This window comes from Balaenoptera musculus, chromosome 13, assembly GCF_009873245.2.
Source record: "Balaenoptera musculus isolate JJ_BM4_2016_0621 chromosome 13, mBalMus1.pri.v3, whole genome shotgun sequence".
Lineage (NCBI taxonomy): Eukaryota > Metazoa > Chordata > Mammalia > Artiodactyla > Balaenopteridae > Balaenoptera > Balaenoptera musculus.
Genome location: NC_045797.1, coordinates 35,037,678 through 35,057,465, shown reverse-complemented (window position 1 = coordinate 35,057,465; position 19,788 = coordinate 35,037,678). Strand labels below are relative to the sequence as shown.

Below are 19,788 nucleotides of genomic sequence, written 5' to 3'. Positions count from 1 at the left end.
CAACCTAAGTGTCCATCAACAGACTGAATGAATAAAGATGTATACATACACATACATATACATACAATGGAATACTACTCAGGCATAAAAAAGAATAAAATTTTGCCATTTGCAACAACATGGATGGACTTGGAGGGTATTATCATAACTGAAATAAGTCAAAGACAAATACTGTATGATATCACTTACATGTGGAATCTAAAAAAATAAACTAATGACTATAACAAAAAAGAAATAGACTCACAGTTTGTTCATAGAGAACAAACTGGTGGTTACCAGTGGGGAGAGGGAAAGAGGGAGGAGCAAGACAGGGGTAGGGGATTTAGAGGTACAACCTACTATATATAAAATAAAAAGCTACAAGGACATACTGTACAACACAGGGAATAGAGCCAATATTTTATAACTATAAATGGAATATAACCTTTAAAAATTGTGAATCACTATGTTGTACACCTGAAACTTACATAATACTGTACATCAACTATACCTCAATTTTAAAAAGTATGAAAAAAATTAATCATTTTTACTGTTTCATCAAAGACACTCTTAAATGAAAATGGTGTTTTTCCCCGCTGTGAGTGAACAGAGGTAAACACCATGACTATGAGTATAATTTGGGGCTTAGCACTACTTCAACATGGTGCTAATAAGGCACCGGCAGTTTTACCCACCACTGCTTTTGCAACATCAGACCAAAGATCAGTAGAGTGAAAAAAGGCAAATGTCTTTTGCCTTAGTACTAAGTAATTATTTACTTAGTAAATACTAATGGTTTAGTGTTATTGGGAAAGTAGTTTTGATCTCATGGACCCCGAGACGGTCCTGATAATCCCCACTGGTCCATACTCTTAAGAACCAATGATCTAGACAGTGAGAAGGAAAACATGCTAAATTTGAAGGCAGTTGATAAGACTATGAATAAGACTGTAGATTTTATTTATTAGGTTGAAAGTTATTTATCAGTTTGTAAATTTCAGCATATAGAACTCTATGCCATTGTCAAAAAAAGTTTGTACCAGGCCCCGCTTTTTCTTTTTATTCTACTAAAGTTTTACTTGAAGATTTGTTTTCCATCAAGTCACTTTCAACACAGACCTACTATTTTCCCCTTACCTCACTACTTATGTTGGAATGAAACACTGATCTCCAAGAAGAGTATTAGACACTCTGACTTTATAACTACACTTTGCTTGAATTTCTTTGAAGAGCAACAGCATTTCTCCTATTTAAGAGTCTAGATATCACTGGGGATGTACACTTGGAGGCTTTATATATGATATATAAATTCTGGAAGAATTAATATTCTGAATAAAACTGTTTAATCTTTTGTCTACCTAGAAAACATAAACAGCATTAATTTCTTTAAAAGCATTTTGATTTCAACTTACTGCAAACCTAAGAAGGAGGCAAGACTTTCCAACTCCAGAGTCGCCAATCAGAAGTAACTTGAATAAATAATCACTGCAAAGAGAAAAAGAAAATCACATTAATAAAAAGCATACTGTATTGTAAGTTCTACAACAACAAGAATATAGCCAACAATAACAGCTCACTGAGGAAGACTACAGCTCCTGAAGAGCCCATGAACGGCCTAACAGAAGACCGAACAGCCTAACAGAAGACCAAACTGCAACAAACAGCAGGAGCCCTTTTGATGAATCACTGAACATGACAGAATTATGTAAAAATAAGATAGGCAATGCCACCCATGATCTCTAATATCAGCTGAACTTCCACTTCCAAGCAATGAATGAAAGGAAACGTAAGTGATATGCATTCTTGGAGGGCCCAAGACTTATGCTAGAAAAATCCCACTCTTCTGCAGTAATACAGGCAGTTAACTTTTCATTGTTCTTGCCAATGAAACGTATCTCTCCTTCAAATTCCAATCTCAAGTCATTATTTCATAGCAATCCTCCAACGAAGGGCTTTTATGATCCTTCCCTAGCATCCACCTGGAATTCTCCCCCTTTAAAAAAAAAATGGATCGGACTTCCCTGGTGGCGCACTGGTTGGGAGCCCGCCTGCCAATGCAGGGGTCACGGGTTCGGGCCCTGGTCCAGGAAGATCCCACATGCCGCAGGGCAACTAAGCCCGGGCTGTATAACTTAAAAAAAAAAAAGGATCATTTAACTTCTGAAAGTCTATATTATAAATATCTTAAACTGGAGATGCAGTAAAATCAAAGGCTGTTTGTATAAATGCACAACTTTACCAACATTCTAAGCTTGTATTAAAGCATTCTTCAGAAAACACTGAAAGCTAGGCTATGTTTATGCACCTTTACCACTGCCAAACCTAACTCAAAAAACCATCCCCAGGCACGGACACATATACACTACCAAATGTAAAACAGATAGCTAGTGGGAAGCAGCCTCATAGCACAGGGAGATCAGCTAGGTGCTTTGTGTCCACCTAGAGGGCTGGGGTAGGGAGGGTGGGAGGGAGATGCAAGAGGGAGGAGATATGGGGATATATGTATATGTATAGCTGATTCACTTTGTTATACAGCAGCAACTAACACACCATTGTAAAGCAATTATACTCCAATAAAGATGTTAAAAAACAAAACAAAACAATACATTCCCAGGGATTCTTTCATGAACCTGAAGACAACACAGGGTCGGCCCACGGTCTCCAAAGGAATCTCTCATAGATTCTTCCCAACTCTGACCAGTTCTGTATGTTCTTTTAAAGCAATTTCAAAATGACAAAAAAATCCAGAATTTACAGATTTTTTTTTAGAAGATATACATGATTCTTAATTTTCTTCCTTGTGATTTAGTTTTTAAAAAAATGCTACGTACTTAAAGTGAACCCCAAATATCACTTGCAAATGAAATGTAGATTACAATTATCAGATTTACATGTAAGCAAGATGTTTAGAAGTGATTATCTCTGTGAATATTAATTAATCAACTGTTACCTAGGTTTATACAGTGATTTATGTATTACTTAAAACACAGCTTTCTGGTTTTACTGAGTTACCATAGTACACTTACTGTTCCTAATTATACCTAAAGGAAAGAATTTTTTTAAAAAACCAAAGTGCCATAGTCAGCAGCAAAATAAAGGTCACAGAAGGAAGTAAGCTTTTAAATAAGTCATTAAGAAGAGTTGATTGAAACACAGGATGAACTTAATAACTAACATCCTTTCCAGTTTGAGATCCTAAGGAAAAAAGGGAGTAGTGGGGATAATGATTATAAAAATTTACTCTTAATAAATTATTGATACCTAATACCAAACAACTTTTATTTTAGTCAGTACAGTTGCTGTGCTGACTCGCTTCAGTACTACTGATAGCTTTCTCTTTAATTAGACCAAATGAATTCTCAAGAATGCTGAACACTGAACATTAGCAATGAATTTACATTTCAGTCAGCAAGAAAAAAATCACACCACCGATACTACTACAATTACTTAGTTTTTAACAAAAATTTTGATACAACAAATGCCCTGAATTTACCAGTTTCCCTCAGGACAGTGCCAAGCATCCAGTAAATACTCAATAAACATCCTCTGAATCAGTGGTACTGGACCCTTTTACAGTAAAAGACAGCACTGGGCCACATATGCTGCCTGTGGTATCATTCATTACCTTAAAGATCAATTTCTCTCTTTCAGAATAACCATAAGGCTGTAAAAAACATGAATGCTTCCTAACTGTGCTACAAGTTACATTATGATTTCAAGGAAATTAGTAGTCAATTTTTTAAAAAATCACTTTTCAATTATCATTCTTTTTAAATTTTACAAACAGCATTATTTTGAAACGTTATTTAATTTATGAGTTCCTGATAATTTACGGCTCAGAGCCATTGTAAATAATATGAAGAGGGCTTCCCTGGTGGCGCAGTGGTTGAGAATCTGCCTGCTAATGCAGGGGGCACGGGTTCGAGCCCTGGTCTGGGAAGATCCCACATGCCGCGGAGCAACTAGGCCCGTGAGCCACAGTTACTGAGCCTGCGCGTCTGGAGCCTGTGCTCCGCAACAAGCGAGGCCGCGACAGTGAGAGGCCCGCGCACCGCAATGAAGAGTGGCCCCCGCTTGCCACAACTAGAGAAAGCCCTCGCACAGAAACGAAGACCCAACACAGCCAAAAAAATAAAATAAATAAATAAATAAATAAGTCAGGAGCTCTTTAAAAAAAAATAATATGACGAGCAGAGCACTGTGTCCCAAATGAATCTTGCTAAAGAAGGCTATTTTGTTCTCTCCCAAACCATTAGCTTCACTAACACGGCAAGAGACATGGAGGAGAATGGCAAACAAAATCAACTAACAAACTTCTTGCCTTATTGAGTTCACACACCAGGAGACTGTGATCAACAGCATGTTACCTGCACTGGAACGTTTTAAATTACCTACTCCTATAGTACCTTATTTCTAAAGTATTAATATACAGGATGTAAAATAGAATTCAGATTTGAGATCACTTAAAGACATTTCTGTAACTATAATTTACAAAACAGAACACAGTAAAAATGTTGATAGGAAATATACAAATCTAAAGTTAGAAAACTCAATATCAGAATTTTGGTACAAAGAGTCAAGAATAATTTAGCAAATAGTAAGATTTTAAATGTATTTTTCTTTTATTCTCAAGAATTTGGATTAAGTTTTCAGTCTGCAATACCATTTTGACTTAAGTGAAAAAATTGAATTATATCAGTTGAGAAATCTTTATAGAAGTACAACTGTAATCACCACTCACCTAAATCAGATAGTTCTAGTAAATCCTATCCACTGTTCCCAATGAGAATTTCCTCAGGTTTTTTTCATGTCTAATTTACTATGACAATGACACTTCATATTTTCTCCCCATAAGTAGTCTGGAGTCTGTTTTTCCCCACTCTTATGTTTAACATACCTATCTGTGTGAAGGTAAACTGACTTATTCATCCAAAATGTAACACTGTGCCTTTTACAAAGGACTGTGCTAAGAGATCAGAGAACATGTTAATTTTGCGTTTTTAATCAGGTCTCTTTCATTGTGAGAAACACCTAAAGAATATCTATAGCCATCCTTAAGTAACATTTTGGGCAAAATGCTAGAGAAAAAAATTTACAGGGACATGGCATGTTAAAAGGACAAACACCAACCTCAATGGCCAAGGCAACAATTTGAGCCACAAAGTAAACAATCATGTACTGGATTATAACCCAAAGAATAAAATAAATATCCATGAGTCCATAAGTGTATAAATCATTAATTAAATAAATAGGAGAGGAGAGACAACACTTCCTTACCCGAGGATTCAAACTAATGCATGTAGAAGGAATGAGAGAAATAGAAAATCACTGGTAGATTAACTGCTGCAGGCAAGATCCACTGATGAATGCTAAAATTAGTGGGTGAAACTTCAAGGAGAATTAGGATATTTGCACGGCCTCAAAATTTGTCCCCCCCCAAATATTTATTACTGCAGTGGTTTTAACAAATGCCCACAAATTCTTTGAACACTCCTTCCTCCAGGAAATGGAGCTTAGTTCCCTTCCCCTGAGTGTGGGTTCTTAACGACTGGTTTCTAACAGAGTGTAGGAAGGGAAAAATAGTAATTTTACACTGGAGAAACCTGACAGATGCCACCTTTACTAAGTGATCAACGTGAACATCACCAGCAATAAGTCATATTGGTATCATGTACCTTCTGATATGATGTAATGAGTAGAGTGCTTCACCTCTATGGTATCTCTCTCCAAATCCATAACCCCAGTCTAATCATGAGAAAACATCAGACAAATGCATACTGAGGGAAATTTACAAAGTACCTAAACTCTTCAAAACTGTCAAGGTCATGAAAAATAAGATTGAGAAACTCACAGACTGAAGGAGGCCAACATGATATAACAATTAAATACAATATGGTATCTTGGATTAGGTTCTGGAACAGAAGAATGACATTAGTGGAAAAACTGGAGAAATTGGAATAAAAGTCTATAGTTTAGTTCATAGTTTACCAATGTTAGTATCTTAATTTTGATAAATGTACCATGGTATATAAGATGTTAATATTGGGAAAGCTGGGTGAAGGGTATACAGGAATTCTCTGTACTACTTTTGCAACTCTTCTGTAAATCTAAATTTATTTCAAAATAAAAAGGTTTTAGAAAAACAAACTATGAGGACATTAGTGAAATAGGTACAATCTCGTTTAAAAGCTAGCCCCTGATATTTTTTAAACATGAGAGACATATTTTGTGTTTTCTCGAGTTAAATCAACAATCATAAATCATGCTGGATTCTGTAAAATAAAAACTTTGCTTTTGAGGCACAAGTATTTTTTGAGAATATTAATTTAAAGTGGAAATAATTCAGTGAGAAAGTAAGACAGTTAAGACTGACATAGATTAAGGCTCGATGGAAAGGGGCAGATTCAACCTTTTAACAATTGGATGGTGGGATGTCAAATATAGTAGCAAGTGAAAAATTATTTTTGCTATCAGTTTCTCCTTAAGTCTACTCCTGGTCTACTTCAGCAATACTCTAGATCCTCTATTTCCATTATTTATGATCTGAACATAATCGTGATACCCATGCCATTTTTGCATGTAAGCATTAATATTTTCTGTACCTTAAAAAATGTCACTATTGTGAGAGCATGAAACAATATTTTTAAAAAGTTACCAAAACCCATTTTGACTCAAAATTCTATTTAGGTAAAATGTTTTCCTTTTTATGAAGTTACCAAACTACATCTATAAAATATGAAGTAGGAGATGAATCTGCTTGTTGCTGAATCTAAAATACTACTCGGAATTCTATAATCTCAAAAGAGACTACTACATGATACTGTTATGTAAAAAGATTATATACTATGTTTGTCTAGTATAACCCATTTTTGTTAAAAAAAATTTGTACACACATAAAAGATTTTGGGGAAAAAATGGACACTTCTAAATTGTACGATTACACTTGATCTTTTCTTTATATTTTTAAAAAATAGTCTGCAGTCAGACTGTATTACTTTTCTAACCAGAAAAAAAAATGTCATTTGAGGGGAGGAAAAATTTTTAATCAATGATTTATTCAATGACTGAACAACCTTACAAGTCCTTTCAGCATACCTGTCCTAACACAAATGACATCTAAGTAGGTAGCGTAGGTCAAGGTTGTAAGCAGACAGCACTGGCACATTCCCAATACAGCCACAAAGATATGAAGTCAACTTTTTGGATTAAATAAGAATAAACAGTTTTTTCTTCTTTTATGAAACAAAATTTGGATTACCAGACATAGTTCACCTGTCAATGAATATAAGAGATAGCTGACTGACATTAACACAAGTTTCAACTACCCTTTGGAAACACACCAAGGAAGACAAAAGTAAACAGTGGAAAACTATATAATTGTTTTTATCCAAACAGTACCCCCAAAATACAAATTTCACAGTGTCAGCTGTAAGTATATCTTAGAAAAGGCCTACTATTTTAAAAAGTTCAATGGAACCTAAATTTGTTCTCTTTCACCTAGAACAAGTTCACTTGCATGATAGGAATCATGTAGTTTTATCTTTTTATAAAATCATACTTGAAAACAGCCTAAAACTAAGCTTACATAACAAATTTAAAACAGAATCATGGTTATGATATTATGATATAGTGGCCAAATAAACTTGAATTCACTTTTAAACTACACACTAGTCTATTAGTCTTTGGGGTATGGAATGATTAATAAAACTTGAGCTGCAATAATTGTGCTTGACATCTACTTTTCTTCTTCACTCACTTTAAGTATGCTCCACAGAACACAATTCAAAATTGACCATCAGGGGACTTTCCTGGTGGTCCAGTGGTTAAGATTCTGCACTTCCACTGCAGGGGGCATGGGTTCTGGGCAGGGAACTAAGATCCCACATGCCATGTGGTGTGGCGGCAACAACAACAAAATTGCCCATCAGGCTGGATAAAAGAGGTAAGAACTTTTAGTTACTTCATATGCTTCTATATCATTTGAATTTTACAGAGTACATACTACTTTTGTGATTAAATTAATAAAAAAACTAAATAAACCTTCAGCTATGGACAAAAGCAGCCTGTTAGCCAAAATAAACAATTACCAAGAATCTGAGAGGGCAACAGTCTTTCCACCATATTTAAGAAAATAGCCAAGCAATTTTTTAAAAACTCTCCCCATAACTGACCCCTAAAACTACATAAAAAAAAAAAAATTTAGAGACAATAGGTTAATTTTCCAGGTTCCACTTTAGCTCTGCTTAAAACAGTGTTCCAAAAATCCAAAGCTGGAATTCTGAAAATGAGGGAAGCTTTGGTTGTTCTGAAGAAGTAGTAAGCCATACAAGAGGACAAAAGAGTAAATGGTCTTACCACGTACATAACAGCAAATATTTAGTGAAAAACGCACCAAGGAGGGGCTGTAAGTGTCCATACCTCCTTACCTTTCAAAGCCTGCATGGGTTTTAGACCTGGAAAGAACTGTATTTGAATTCAGGCTTCATCACATACTAGCTACAAGATCTTGAAGTAAGGTACTTACCTATCACCATGAGGCTCTATTTCCTCATCTGTAAAAAGGTTCAATTAGCACTCTCTACCACCCAATTAGGCTCTGGTCAAGATTATAAACATTGTCTCTAAAGCATTTAGCACAGTGTCTGGTACAGGAGCACAATAAGTGGCAATTATTATTATTTTTCCTTCCTCCCTCCAAATCAGGATGCAACCTGATGAAAAATCTCAAGAGCTACAGACAAAAACTTTGAAGCTATTTATCCAAAGTTTCAGTACAGATGATGGATGGGTGACGAAGTATCACAGGAGTTTACCAGTATAATCTAAAGTAAAAGTGTAAAAATTACCAGCTAACAGTTATAAGTACTATGATCACAACTCCCAAAGTCTAGCAACACATGAAACAGTAACACGGTCTGCAGCAAATGTGCCTGCCTCTCCAGCAAGAGACAGGCGTTCTCTGCTTTACTTGCTTTTCTCACAGAAAGACATCCATGACTTTAAGGCCCCAAGTATAAGTATTCAAGAATAGTCAGGAGGGTAGAAAAACTGAGAATGGATAAGATAATTAACTTCAAGCCTAGAGAAGCTTTAAATATCAACCCAACACAAGATGTAAAGAAAGTCAAAGGGCCATTCACAATACATACCTCACAAACCCTTCTTAACATTTTTAAAAAGGCCTCTCCAATCACGAATTTTAGACAGAACTGACCACAGAAATGCTAGTTGCCTAATTAACTGGCTTAATTTTAAATTCCTAGAAGTTAACCACACACACTAAACTGGAAACAGCATACTTGGACTGTAAAATCACAGGCCCTTGAGTTAAAATTACAATTCTACTGCTTCCTCTGAATGCCCCTGGGCAAGCCATTTAACTCTTCTCTGGCTCTGATTTCTATAAAATTAGGACACTATTTCTTCATACTATTAGGGGAAATAATGGACAGACATAAAACTTCTGACTAGTGGTGGGAACTCAAATTGTTATTTGTTGACCTTATCCCAAGACTAGTGTCAGGGCTTCTGGAAAGTCCTCCTCAGTGCTCTGTTCCTCTCCAGCTAAAGCAATATAACTAAAACTTTCTGTTAATAATAGAAATCCTAGGCCCCTTCTCCAAATCTTTTGCACTATTATGCCATCTTATTCTTTAAAAATATCACAAGATTTAATTTGTGCTAATACTGTTAAATTGACTATGCTTGCTTGAGCTTGAGTCTTCTTAACTGGTAAGCACCTGGGAGCAAAGTCTGTGTTTTATAACTAAAAAATAAAAACCCCTCAACTCCTAGCATAGTCTAACTGATAAAAGAGAAAGAAAGGGCTGGCTATTTTCTTTACCAAGCTTTTTTTCCAGGGAAATCAGATTGTGTGTGCGTGTGTGTGTGTGTGTGTGTACATTCACAGGAAGATTTTAAATATCTGTACTGAAAACATTTTTCAAATAGACAAGATCAGAGATCAATGTGTAATGATTAAATGTGTTAGAAAAACATTAAAATTGAAACCACCTGCATATATATATTACATATATTCTTAAATATATTCTAACATCCCTTACTGGAATACAGGTGTCAACTCCTGCATAGCACTGTACAGTTTACTCTTGAGACTCAGAACTGAGGCGGTACTAATCACGTTATAAAGAAACAGGCTCAAAAGGCATAAATGACTTTTATGAGGTAAGTGGTGGTGTGAACTTAAACCTAGGGTTTACAACTCTAAATGCTGGGTTTTTTTTGTTTTTTTCATATCTCACCACATTCCCTCAATGATATATACTCAGATATGATAAAAATGTCAGTAAACATGTTAAGTCCTACTTTGTATATAAAACCTATCAGAATGAATCAAACCACCTATGAACTAGCATAAAGACCTGACCAAATATAAAGAAAAGTGTAATTCACTGCTTAAATTAACTTAGAACATTTGTCTTAGTAGAGAATAAGTTAGTTCAGCTCAAAAGAGCACGGTAAATTTTGGAGTTCAGACTACATTAGCTTTAGTAAGTGATGAACCCAGTTGCTCTTTATGAGGACAGATGCCAGCCACCAACCCAAAAATTAAGCACTAAATAATTATCCAGTGTATATTTGACAAAGTTGCTTCAAATGTCCTTTTATAAATCTGGCTACTTAACTATTTTTATAAATCCCATCTAATTCAATTAAGACTATATTACATATTACACTTGGCTAGGCATTTATCCTAATTACATCCATATGAATTTTAAGGTAGTAAAGATACTGCAGAGATGACATTGTTCTTAATGTGAACACTAATGTTCTGTGAACTTACTGTGCCTTTGTTTCAAGAATCTTGGAAACACTTCATATATTAGTAACCTAATGAGAAACAAACAGGTAAGCATTTTAATAAAAGGAGAGGAAAAGCACAGACTAGGTCATCAAAACAAAGCCATGCCCAAACAAATCTCACATTTCGAAATTAATCAGTTCAGGATACCAGATTTAAAATTAAACTCTGTCCCTCTTGGGTTTCCACATTTCAAAAGAATTGGTAGTGAACATTCTCTTTTCTGTTTTCAATCTTCTAAGTCAGGCATTCTTAACTTGAGGTTCATGAATAGGCTCAGGGAATGTGAACAACTTGCAACTTCATGCAAAATGTTATGAGTATGTATACACATAGGGAGCAGATCCACAGGGTTCGTCAAATACTCCTAGGGGTACATGACCATAAATGGGTTAAGAATAACTGCCCTAAATCAAGTTACTGGAAAATATCTATGGGCAGAGTAGCAAGGACAAAGAACAATTCCACTTAAGTACTATTGTTATTCAAAAAAAATACATTCAGACAAGTTAAATCCATCACTGTTCCTAGAAAACTTCAATTATATAATTCACTCAATTTCCTTTGTAAAGGTCACTAGTTTGAGATGCAGACTGCATAAAATGCCCTGGGTAAAGACCCTAGCCAAGTAGCTGGCACAAAGAGTAAGCACTTGTTAAACAGTAGCTATTATTATTAAAAATAATGTTTCCAAAGAGTGGTCACCATTGTGAGCAAAGGTAACACTACCTGTCAGAATTGGGAATCTATAAACATGGAACAGAGTAAACAACTGGAACCTATCAACAATCTTGGATTTAATAAAGTGGGGTGTTCTGACCAACTGAGCCATCAGTCACAAAAGTACTGATGTACTTTTGTGACTGATGGTCACAAAAAAGTAGAAATATTTCATTTCCTACCTCTCCTTTGTACCCTATTTCTTCACGTTTAAGTCAGTAAACAAACCAACAAACACTTGTTCTCTGGTTGCCTAAGGCCTCAGGATTATTTTTTTCCCCAAAATATCATTACACCATTACCCTTTTATAATCTGAAATATCACAGGGTGGTTCCAAAGAAAGGCCAAGACTTTGTTTTTTTTCCCTAAATTCTATTCCAGATATCAAAGAAGCAATCTCTTCTCAGCCCCACCTTCTACAAGAAAACAGTGGAATAGTCTGACTGTTCCCCTCTCCCTGTAAGATTAAAAAACAAAAGGGGCGGAGGGGACATTTTGCCTAAATCTCTTACTAAAACTCCAAAATGTAGTTCAGACAAACAGTGGTAAAAAGCAGGTAAGTTACACATCTAAAATATCTCACGCACTGGCATCCTACACCCATTTTCGGTTTCTCTTCATCTTAAAACACTCAAAGTATTTTTTAGCAAATCTTTAAAAATCTCAAAATCTTAAAAAGCATTTTATTTAACCCTGTTTTTATATATTAGGAAAGAGACAAGAGTAGGTAACATTAGCAAAAGGAAGCTATTCTTAACTATCAAAAATGAAACTTAACTATTACAACTACAAATAGTAAAACCATCATATTATGTACAATCAAAAGTTGCCAAGGAGAGAAAACACACACGGCCAAAGGACTGCTGATAGGATATGAATCCAGCAAGATGCTTAGCACTTGTTAATCATAATAACTTAGATAAATCACTAAGATTGCTTCTAGAATAAAAACTGAAATATTAAAGAAATTACTCAGAAAGCAAAATTCTCTTTAAGAGTCAACTAAACAGTCGGCAAGAGAACACTTGATTCTGAAGCTCTTCCACCTTTAAGACAAAAAAAAAAAAACCAAAAAAAAAAAACCCTTGAACATGTAAGAAACCGTCAACATCTTATACTTTAACCTAATTATGATGAAAAAGAAGAAGAAAATTTTAAATGCAAAATTTCAGTTTCTTTCAATGATCCTTCAAGATCATCCATTCACACAAAACTCTTAAGATGGAAAGTCTATGTAGCTACTGGTAACTTACATTACCCAAAGAATTACATACATTGATTCTCTACGGACAATAATCATATTCTGAATAGTGAGAATACCTCTTCTTTAAACTTCTTTGAATTTCTCAAATCATTACCAACACGACGAAAAAGTCATCAAGGCAACCAACAAAAAGAAAATCTATTTTTAGTTGATTTCTGCTTCTTTTCTAATAAAAAAATTCTAACTAAAAATTATGTAAAAGGCAGTAATGATATACTTATTAATGAAATTACACTCTGTCAGACAGATAACAGAACTGATTAACTTGTTTTTACCTTTAAACCCTTAAGTTAAAAGACAGATTTATTCAAGGCAGAGCGCTGGCAAAAAAAAAAAAAAAAAAAAAAAGTCAGATGTTCCTTGAGTCTACCATGACAGAAAACAAAGTTTAAGAGACTGACTAAAACTTAAGCCATGATATTTTAAAAAGTTAAAAACAAGGTAAATTTTTTTTTAAACAAATTTTTTCTGCATTAAACTAGTCGATTCAAAGAGACTACTACATATAGTTCCTCCTACCGTAGTTAACTGGCATATTCATGATAGGTACACCTACTTTATTCTTAACACACTCCTTGATGAAGCGGCCAAAATTATTTTCTTGACACTAAAAAAAAAAAAATCTGCTAGAAGCTAATGGATTAGGAAAAATGCTTCTGGTATGAGAATAATGTTAAGTATTTCTTAAGCAATGTGCTGAAATAATCACTGCCTGCTTCACCACCTAGCTCAGGAAAATCAAAATCTTTCCTCAAATCTCCAGAAAAAAAAGAAAGCTCTGATCCTTTCCATCTACTTTTTCCACCGCTCAGATTCCACTTCAGTTGCATTTTGTTTTTGTTTGCAGCATTTGTAATTCAAGCGAGTCAGTCATTACCCTTAATTTCTACCATAAAGATAACCCAGGGCCATCATTTCTCCCAAATCAGCCAAATAACATAGAAAGTAGTCAAAGAAAAAGCTTAAAATTTAATCATTGATTGACATATTTCTTATTCTCCTCACTCCCAAACCAAAAGCTTACAACTTAAAGATCATAAAGTAAAAGCATCCAGTAATAAAGCTAGCAACAGATAATCGTATGCCAACCTACCTATATAAATCTAAAATCCTGTTCATTCTGAGAGAACCAAACTTTTTCTTTTATCAAGAACACATTTTCAGTACCAAATTCAGCAGCACCCATAAAGCAGATTTTGAAAGTTTCTAAAAGGATTAAGATAAATAGTAGATGATAAACCAAAACAAGGAACATTTGGGGGTGCACCTGTAAACATTACCTAGTATACTATTATTTCAAATTAGCATATAAAGTATACGCTATAATACACATGTATTATAATATACAATATTGTACCTGGCATATAATAAGTGGCCATAAATGTTAGCTATTAGGATAACACTGTGGAATCATGAAAGGCACTCATCCATTAAAAGTTTTAACTTAAGAAAAAAACATGCGATTTTAAAGTTTAGAACAAGGTTTTAAAGCAAATGGATTTGTGTTTGGGTGATTAAACTGTAAGAATTTCCTTCTTTTCTCTATTTTCCAATTTTTCTCTACTTTTATGATGGTAACAAACTATTAAAGATAAAAAGAAGAAACTGCTGAACTCAGATTTCTAAAAATCTGCTTGCTGGTTGCCTTTGTGACCTTCTGTAATAAAATACCACCTCCTCTCACCTTAGTACTTTTCACTAGTGCTTTTCGAAACGTTTTCCCAAACTCCTAGGTTATTTTACTTAAGAGACAGTCTAGAATATAAATACAGTAGCCCAGGTACAGGCACACTCAAGGCCATAAAAATATACAAATGATTTCTGGGACTGATTCTGTTGAGGTCATTAATCTAGAGTCCTCAAAAGAAAGAATGGTTTGGCACTCTATTTACTTAAGAATTACTACCCTTGCCATTTATTAACCATTCTTCTTTCTTCTTCCCTCTTGAACAATCCTTCTCACTCCCTCTGCTTCTCCAAATCTAATGCTAGTAACTCCCTTACTGGTTTGTTTTCTATAAGATCTTTCTAAACCCTACTAGCCAACCACAAGCCCATACCTTCTTTTAAAATCTTGTGGCTCCAATCCATGCCACACAGCTGGAACTTGCCATACGTATTGGTATTTAACATATATAAAATCTATTTTTTATATTCTATTATAAGTTCCTTGCAGGTAAGGATTATATTCCTAAATCCCAGCACTACTGGAATGCCTCACATAATGATGTACACCATCTACAGTGCTCTCACAGTTTACGAAATTGTTCTACATATACTTGAGCCTCACAACTACCCGGACAGGAATAAAGATGACTGTCCTATTTTACAAAAGGAGAAACAAATTCAGAGTCTAAATCATTTGTCATGGTTCTGTCCAACTAATCTTCAAGAGCTATTTACAGTACTAAATATATGTAGCAAATTTAAGAAACTCCCTGAACAGAAGAAAAACCTCCATAAAATGGAAAATCCATGTACTTTACTGTTGCCAGGAAAGCTACTAAATTAGGGACCTCAAGTTCAACTCTGCCCAACTATGCAAAACCAACTTTGTCCTTGGAGCCCTTGATAAAAAACTGCCAACACAGCAAATCTGACACTACTAGAACACTGTCTTCAACTTCTTAAGGTATATAAAATTTTAATAAAATACTATGGCTTCCATTTAGAACAAAAAGGGACATTTCAGCGTCAAACCACAGTATTACAAAACTTGAAGTCAGAATGCATTTTGCAAGAGCCATGTGACACACACATGACAGTCAGCTAAACCCATGGGCGGGCCTTTTAGGGGAAATGTTCAGCAGTAACTGACCAAAGCAGCAAATAAACTCAACATTTAGGTCAAACACTGATCTTTGCTTTAAAAAATTCCCCCGTTTCCCTCAAAGCCTTCTGACACTGAAGAGGAATACCAATTAAATCTCCTTCAATTATTCCTAAATTTCAATATGCAAACTGTAGAAGGATGTTTTTAAGGGCCATTAAGGAGAACCCAAGAAAGTCTTCCCAAGGAAAGCGAACACCAGTTCCCAGGAAAGGTGCCAGGTGTGTCACATCTGCTGTGATGACTTACTGAGTAAGCAAGAAAAAGAAATGCATTAACTTTTCATGACACGTCATGGAACCTCATTCCCTATCTGCAAGCATTCAAGTAGGTAATCCAAACCCTACAGATCTATCATAGAGCCCATTCGTTTCTCTTTCAACTTGAAAGCAAAGCCTTCCTTTCAGTTGGTAATATCACAAAGATGTCCCTAGGTTTTAGCGCTGGTGTTTTGTTTTTCCCTTGACCTACACATGGCAAAATGACTGTAGTGTCCTCAAAAAAATAAAAAATTCTCACAAATGCCCAGGTTTTGGGGACGGCAATGGGACCGCTGAGTTCGTAAAGAACTCCAGGAAAAAACTAAAAAAGAGAACTAAAAATTTTAAATCGCTTCTCACCATCTACCCATTCCCCTAAATCCCACGCAATCCTGAAAAGCATCCATATTACCTACAACCTGGCGCGGAGGGTGGAAGAGAGAGCCAACAAGCTCAAGATTTGCAAGTAAAGCTGGTTTCCACCCCGACGGCTCTGACAGCTCCGCAGACCGCGGGCGCAGGGTCTAACAGTGTCCTCTAGTAGAGTTCTCCCACCCCATCCCCTCCCTCCCCTTAAAAACAGGTCCTCCTTCAAAAGTCACTGCCTCCAAGAGAAGCTACCCCTTCCCACGACCCCACCACCGACTCCCCGACGCCCCAACCCCCTTACCAGACTGTTTCTCCGCACCGGCCTGGCACTCAGGCCAGGACTCCAACCAGACCGGGTCCAGGCCCGGGCGGCTCACCCCTCCGGCCCGATCCCTCCCCCCGACCGCCCCTCCTCCGTCAGACAATGGGGCCCGACTCCCCGCCGCCAACCTCTCCTGCCCCATCACCCCCACCTCACCCCGGCCGAGGCCCCCGCCTCCGCCCTCCTCGCCCCCTCTAAGCTCTCCCAAGCTGGCCCACGGACCCAGCCGACCGGTGCTCTCCTGCACTCACTATTCGGGATTCATGCTGGACATGTCACTGCAGCTGCCGCCGCCGCCACCGCCGCCCTTGCTGCTGCAGCCGCCGCCCTGACTCTCCGCGCCACGGGTAGTCGAAGGGAGAGGAATGAGATACGCTGTTCCGAGAGAGCAAACGTCTTCCCCCGACTCCGTCCCCTTAGAACACAATCAGCAGCCGCCACCACTCAGCTATCGCTTCCACCCAAAATGGCCGCCGGCGAACCAGGAAATAGGAAAGCCTTAGACCAAGGGGCCTTTACACAGCCCAAAGGGCGGCCGCACCGCGTGGCATGCCGGGAAAGAGAGTTGGGAGCGTGGCTGCGGGCGCTGGGGAACGACGGTACGGCGCCGCGACCCGGACTCAGCTTCCCGCCAAGCCCCGCGTTTCTGGCGCACGCGTACTTGGGGGGTTGTCGCCCGCCCTATTCCCCCCCCTCTCCCAACACCCCCCGCTCCGCCCCTCCCTGCTCCCCTCCCCTCGGACTCGCTGGCTAGGACTTCGCTAGGACTCCCCCTAGCGGATTGGCTAAGGCCGAGCGGCCCTGGTGATGTCATCAGTGAGACGTGGCAGCCAGGCGAGTCAGCGCCCCACGGGGGAGGGGAGGGACTGAGGGCTGTGCTGGCCGCTGGCGGAAGAAGGGGATGCGGATCAGGGAACCCTGAGCGGCGGGGAGAGAGGGGTTGGAACCCGAGGGACGCCTGAGTGTCTAGGCGGAGGGAAGGGGGACTAGAGGTCTTGCCTCCTGTGCGCCTTTTGTTGGCCTGACCAGCTTGAGGCTTGAGCTTCCCGGCTGGTCCCAGGACCTCCGCTCTAAGGATGGAAGAAGAGTCCAGGGGCCTCTGCGGAAAACTTTGGGTCTTTGGAAAACACGAAGCCGTTCTTTCAGTTCTCTTCCTCACTCACCCAACCCCACTGGGTCTGGTCATCGACCAGTGTTGGCCGCAGGCACTACCATTTTCTTGTTTGATCTCTTACCTTCCCTTTCCAGCCCCTCTCTGATCACGTCAGCCTGGATATTGCAGCAAGCTCCGAGTGGACTATCTGCCTCTGTCTCTTCTCTGCCCCATGCCATTTGCACCCATATCCAGACGTATCTTCCTGAAACAACATTTCCCTCCCTAACCCCACATCTTTCAGTGCCTCCACGTTGTGTGGACGGAGCACAACCCGGAGCCAGACAAAAATAGTGATCTTCCTGCCCTGGTTCCAGCCTTCGGGTTGAGTTATACTTATTTTTAGTTGTTATTTAATTCTGAGCCATTCTACAAGATTGACAAGTAATAAGCAATAGCGCAGATCATCACTATACAATATCTGGAAACTTCAGGAGTAATATTAACACTACATTTTTAAAAAAGCTTATTGTCTTAACAGCTCTCTTTAATCAGCTCAGGAATTTAAATCTCCACTAAACTTTAACACATTATCTTGGGTTACTTAATTACAAAGGGCATAGTGTAATACATTGGCCAAAGTTTATCTTCCAACTTGTTCTAAGAACCAAGAAAATTATCTCAAAAGAGTGGTTGCATGATCACTTTAAATTCCCATGACATCAAAATATGGAAAGAAGGCAGTTCTTATTTCTACCCATTTACTAACTACACCCCTTTAACGCACAAATTTAACGCATGCGCTTTAGTTGACTACCTCATCAAACAGTACACTAGAATTCCTTCTCATCATGTTGCCTTCTGAAATGAACGTGGTCAACACATCAGAAGTACCCAGAATGGATCAACGATAGACGTCAAAAAGTGTTTATTACCCTAGACTCTCGTCCCTTCCTGCTTATTGTGATTTCACAGAAGAAAAACTCAGAAAATCTCTAAAGAATTCATCTTGAGGGACTTCCCTGGTGGTGCAGTGGTTAAGAATCCGCCTGCCAATGCAGGGAACACGGGTTTGATCCTGCCACGCAGCACCTAAGCCTGTGCGCCACAACTACTGAGCCTGTGCTCTAGAGCCCGCATGCCACAACTACTGAAGCCCGTGCACCTAGAGCCCGTGGTCAGCAGCAAGAGAAGCCACTGCAATGAGAAGCCCACGCACCTCAACTAAGAGTAACCCCTGCTAGCCACAACTAGAGAAAGCCCGCGTGCAGCAATGAAGACCCAACGCAGCCAAAAATAAATAAATAAATAAAATTTATTAAAAAAAAAAAAAAAAAGAATTCACCTTGAGCCAAAGATAAAAATTCTAACCTGTTCCTCCCCTTGGAGGTATACCCCTATACTTTCTTTAATTACTTATTTCCTTTCCCAAGAAATAACTAGTAACTTTAACCTAAGCGAGAGTAGTTGTTAGATTTAAATGAAACATTGAAAAGCATGTAGTACAATGACTTTGGGAGCACTTAGTAAATGGTAATTACCTTCCTGAAAGTTTTTTTTTTGGCTGTGTTGGGTCTTCGTTGCTGCATGCGGGCTTTTCTGTAGTTGCGGCGAGCAGGGGCTACTCTTCGTTGCAGCGTGCGGGCTTCTCATTGTGGTGGCTTCTCTCATCGTGGAGCACGGGCTCTAGGCGCGCGGGCTTCAGTAGTTGCGGCTCATGGGCTCTAGAACGCAGGCTCAGTAGTTGTGGCGCACAGACTTAGTTGCTCCGCAGCATGTAGGATCTTCCCGGACCAGGGATCGAACCCGTGTCCCCTGTAATGGCAGGCGGATTCTCAACCACTTCGCCACCAGGGAAGCCCCCTTCCTGAAAGTTTTAAGTGTACCTGCTGTATACCAAGGACAGAATGCCTCATATCATAGTTGTGATGTTGTAGTATGCAAGGAGATCAGAGGCAGTGGTGGATGGGTGTTTCCCACCCCGTACTACACCTTATATGTCATTTACATTAAGACTTCCTTCCCCCCAAAAGTGACAGTTTTGCTGATTCAAACTAATATATTTTATATTAGGTGTTTGAGTAGCTACTTTTATAGTTCAGATTAATAACTCTGTAACTCATTAAAC

At 38.2% G+C, this 19,788-nt stretch overlaps 1 protein-coding gene across 1 annotated transcript in view; it reads right to left on the bottom strand.

Moving 5' to 3' along the window:
* The window catches only part of RAB1A (RAB1A, member RAS oncogene family), a 28,631-nt gene extending 11,567 nt beyond the window's left edge, over window positions 1-17,064 (bottom strand). Inside the window, exons 1-2 of the mRNA XM_036873692.1 lie at window positions 16,819-17,064; window positions 1,392-1,464 (exon numbers count right to left, since the gene is read on the bottom strand). Of these exons, the coding sequence (XP_036729587.1) occupies window positions 1,392-1,464; window positions 16,819-16,841 (96 nt within the window). The 5' untranslated portion in view covers window positions 16,842-17,064. The remainder of the gene's footprint in view (window positions 1-1,391; window positions 1,465-16,818) is intronic.
* Between the last annotated feature and the right edge of the window lie 2,724 nt (window positions 17,065-19,788).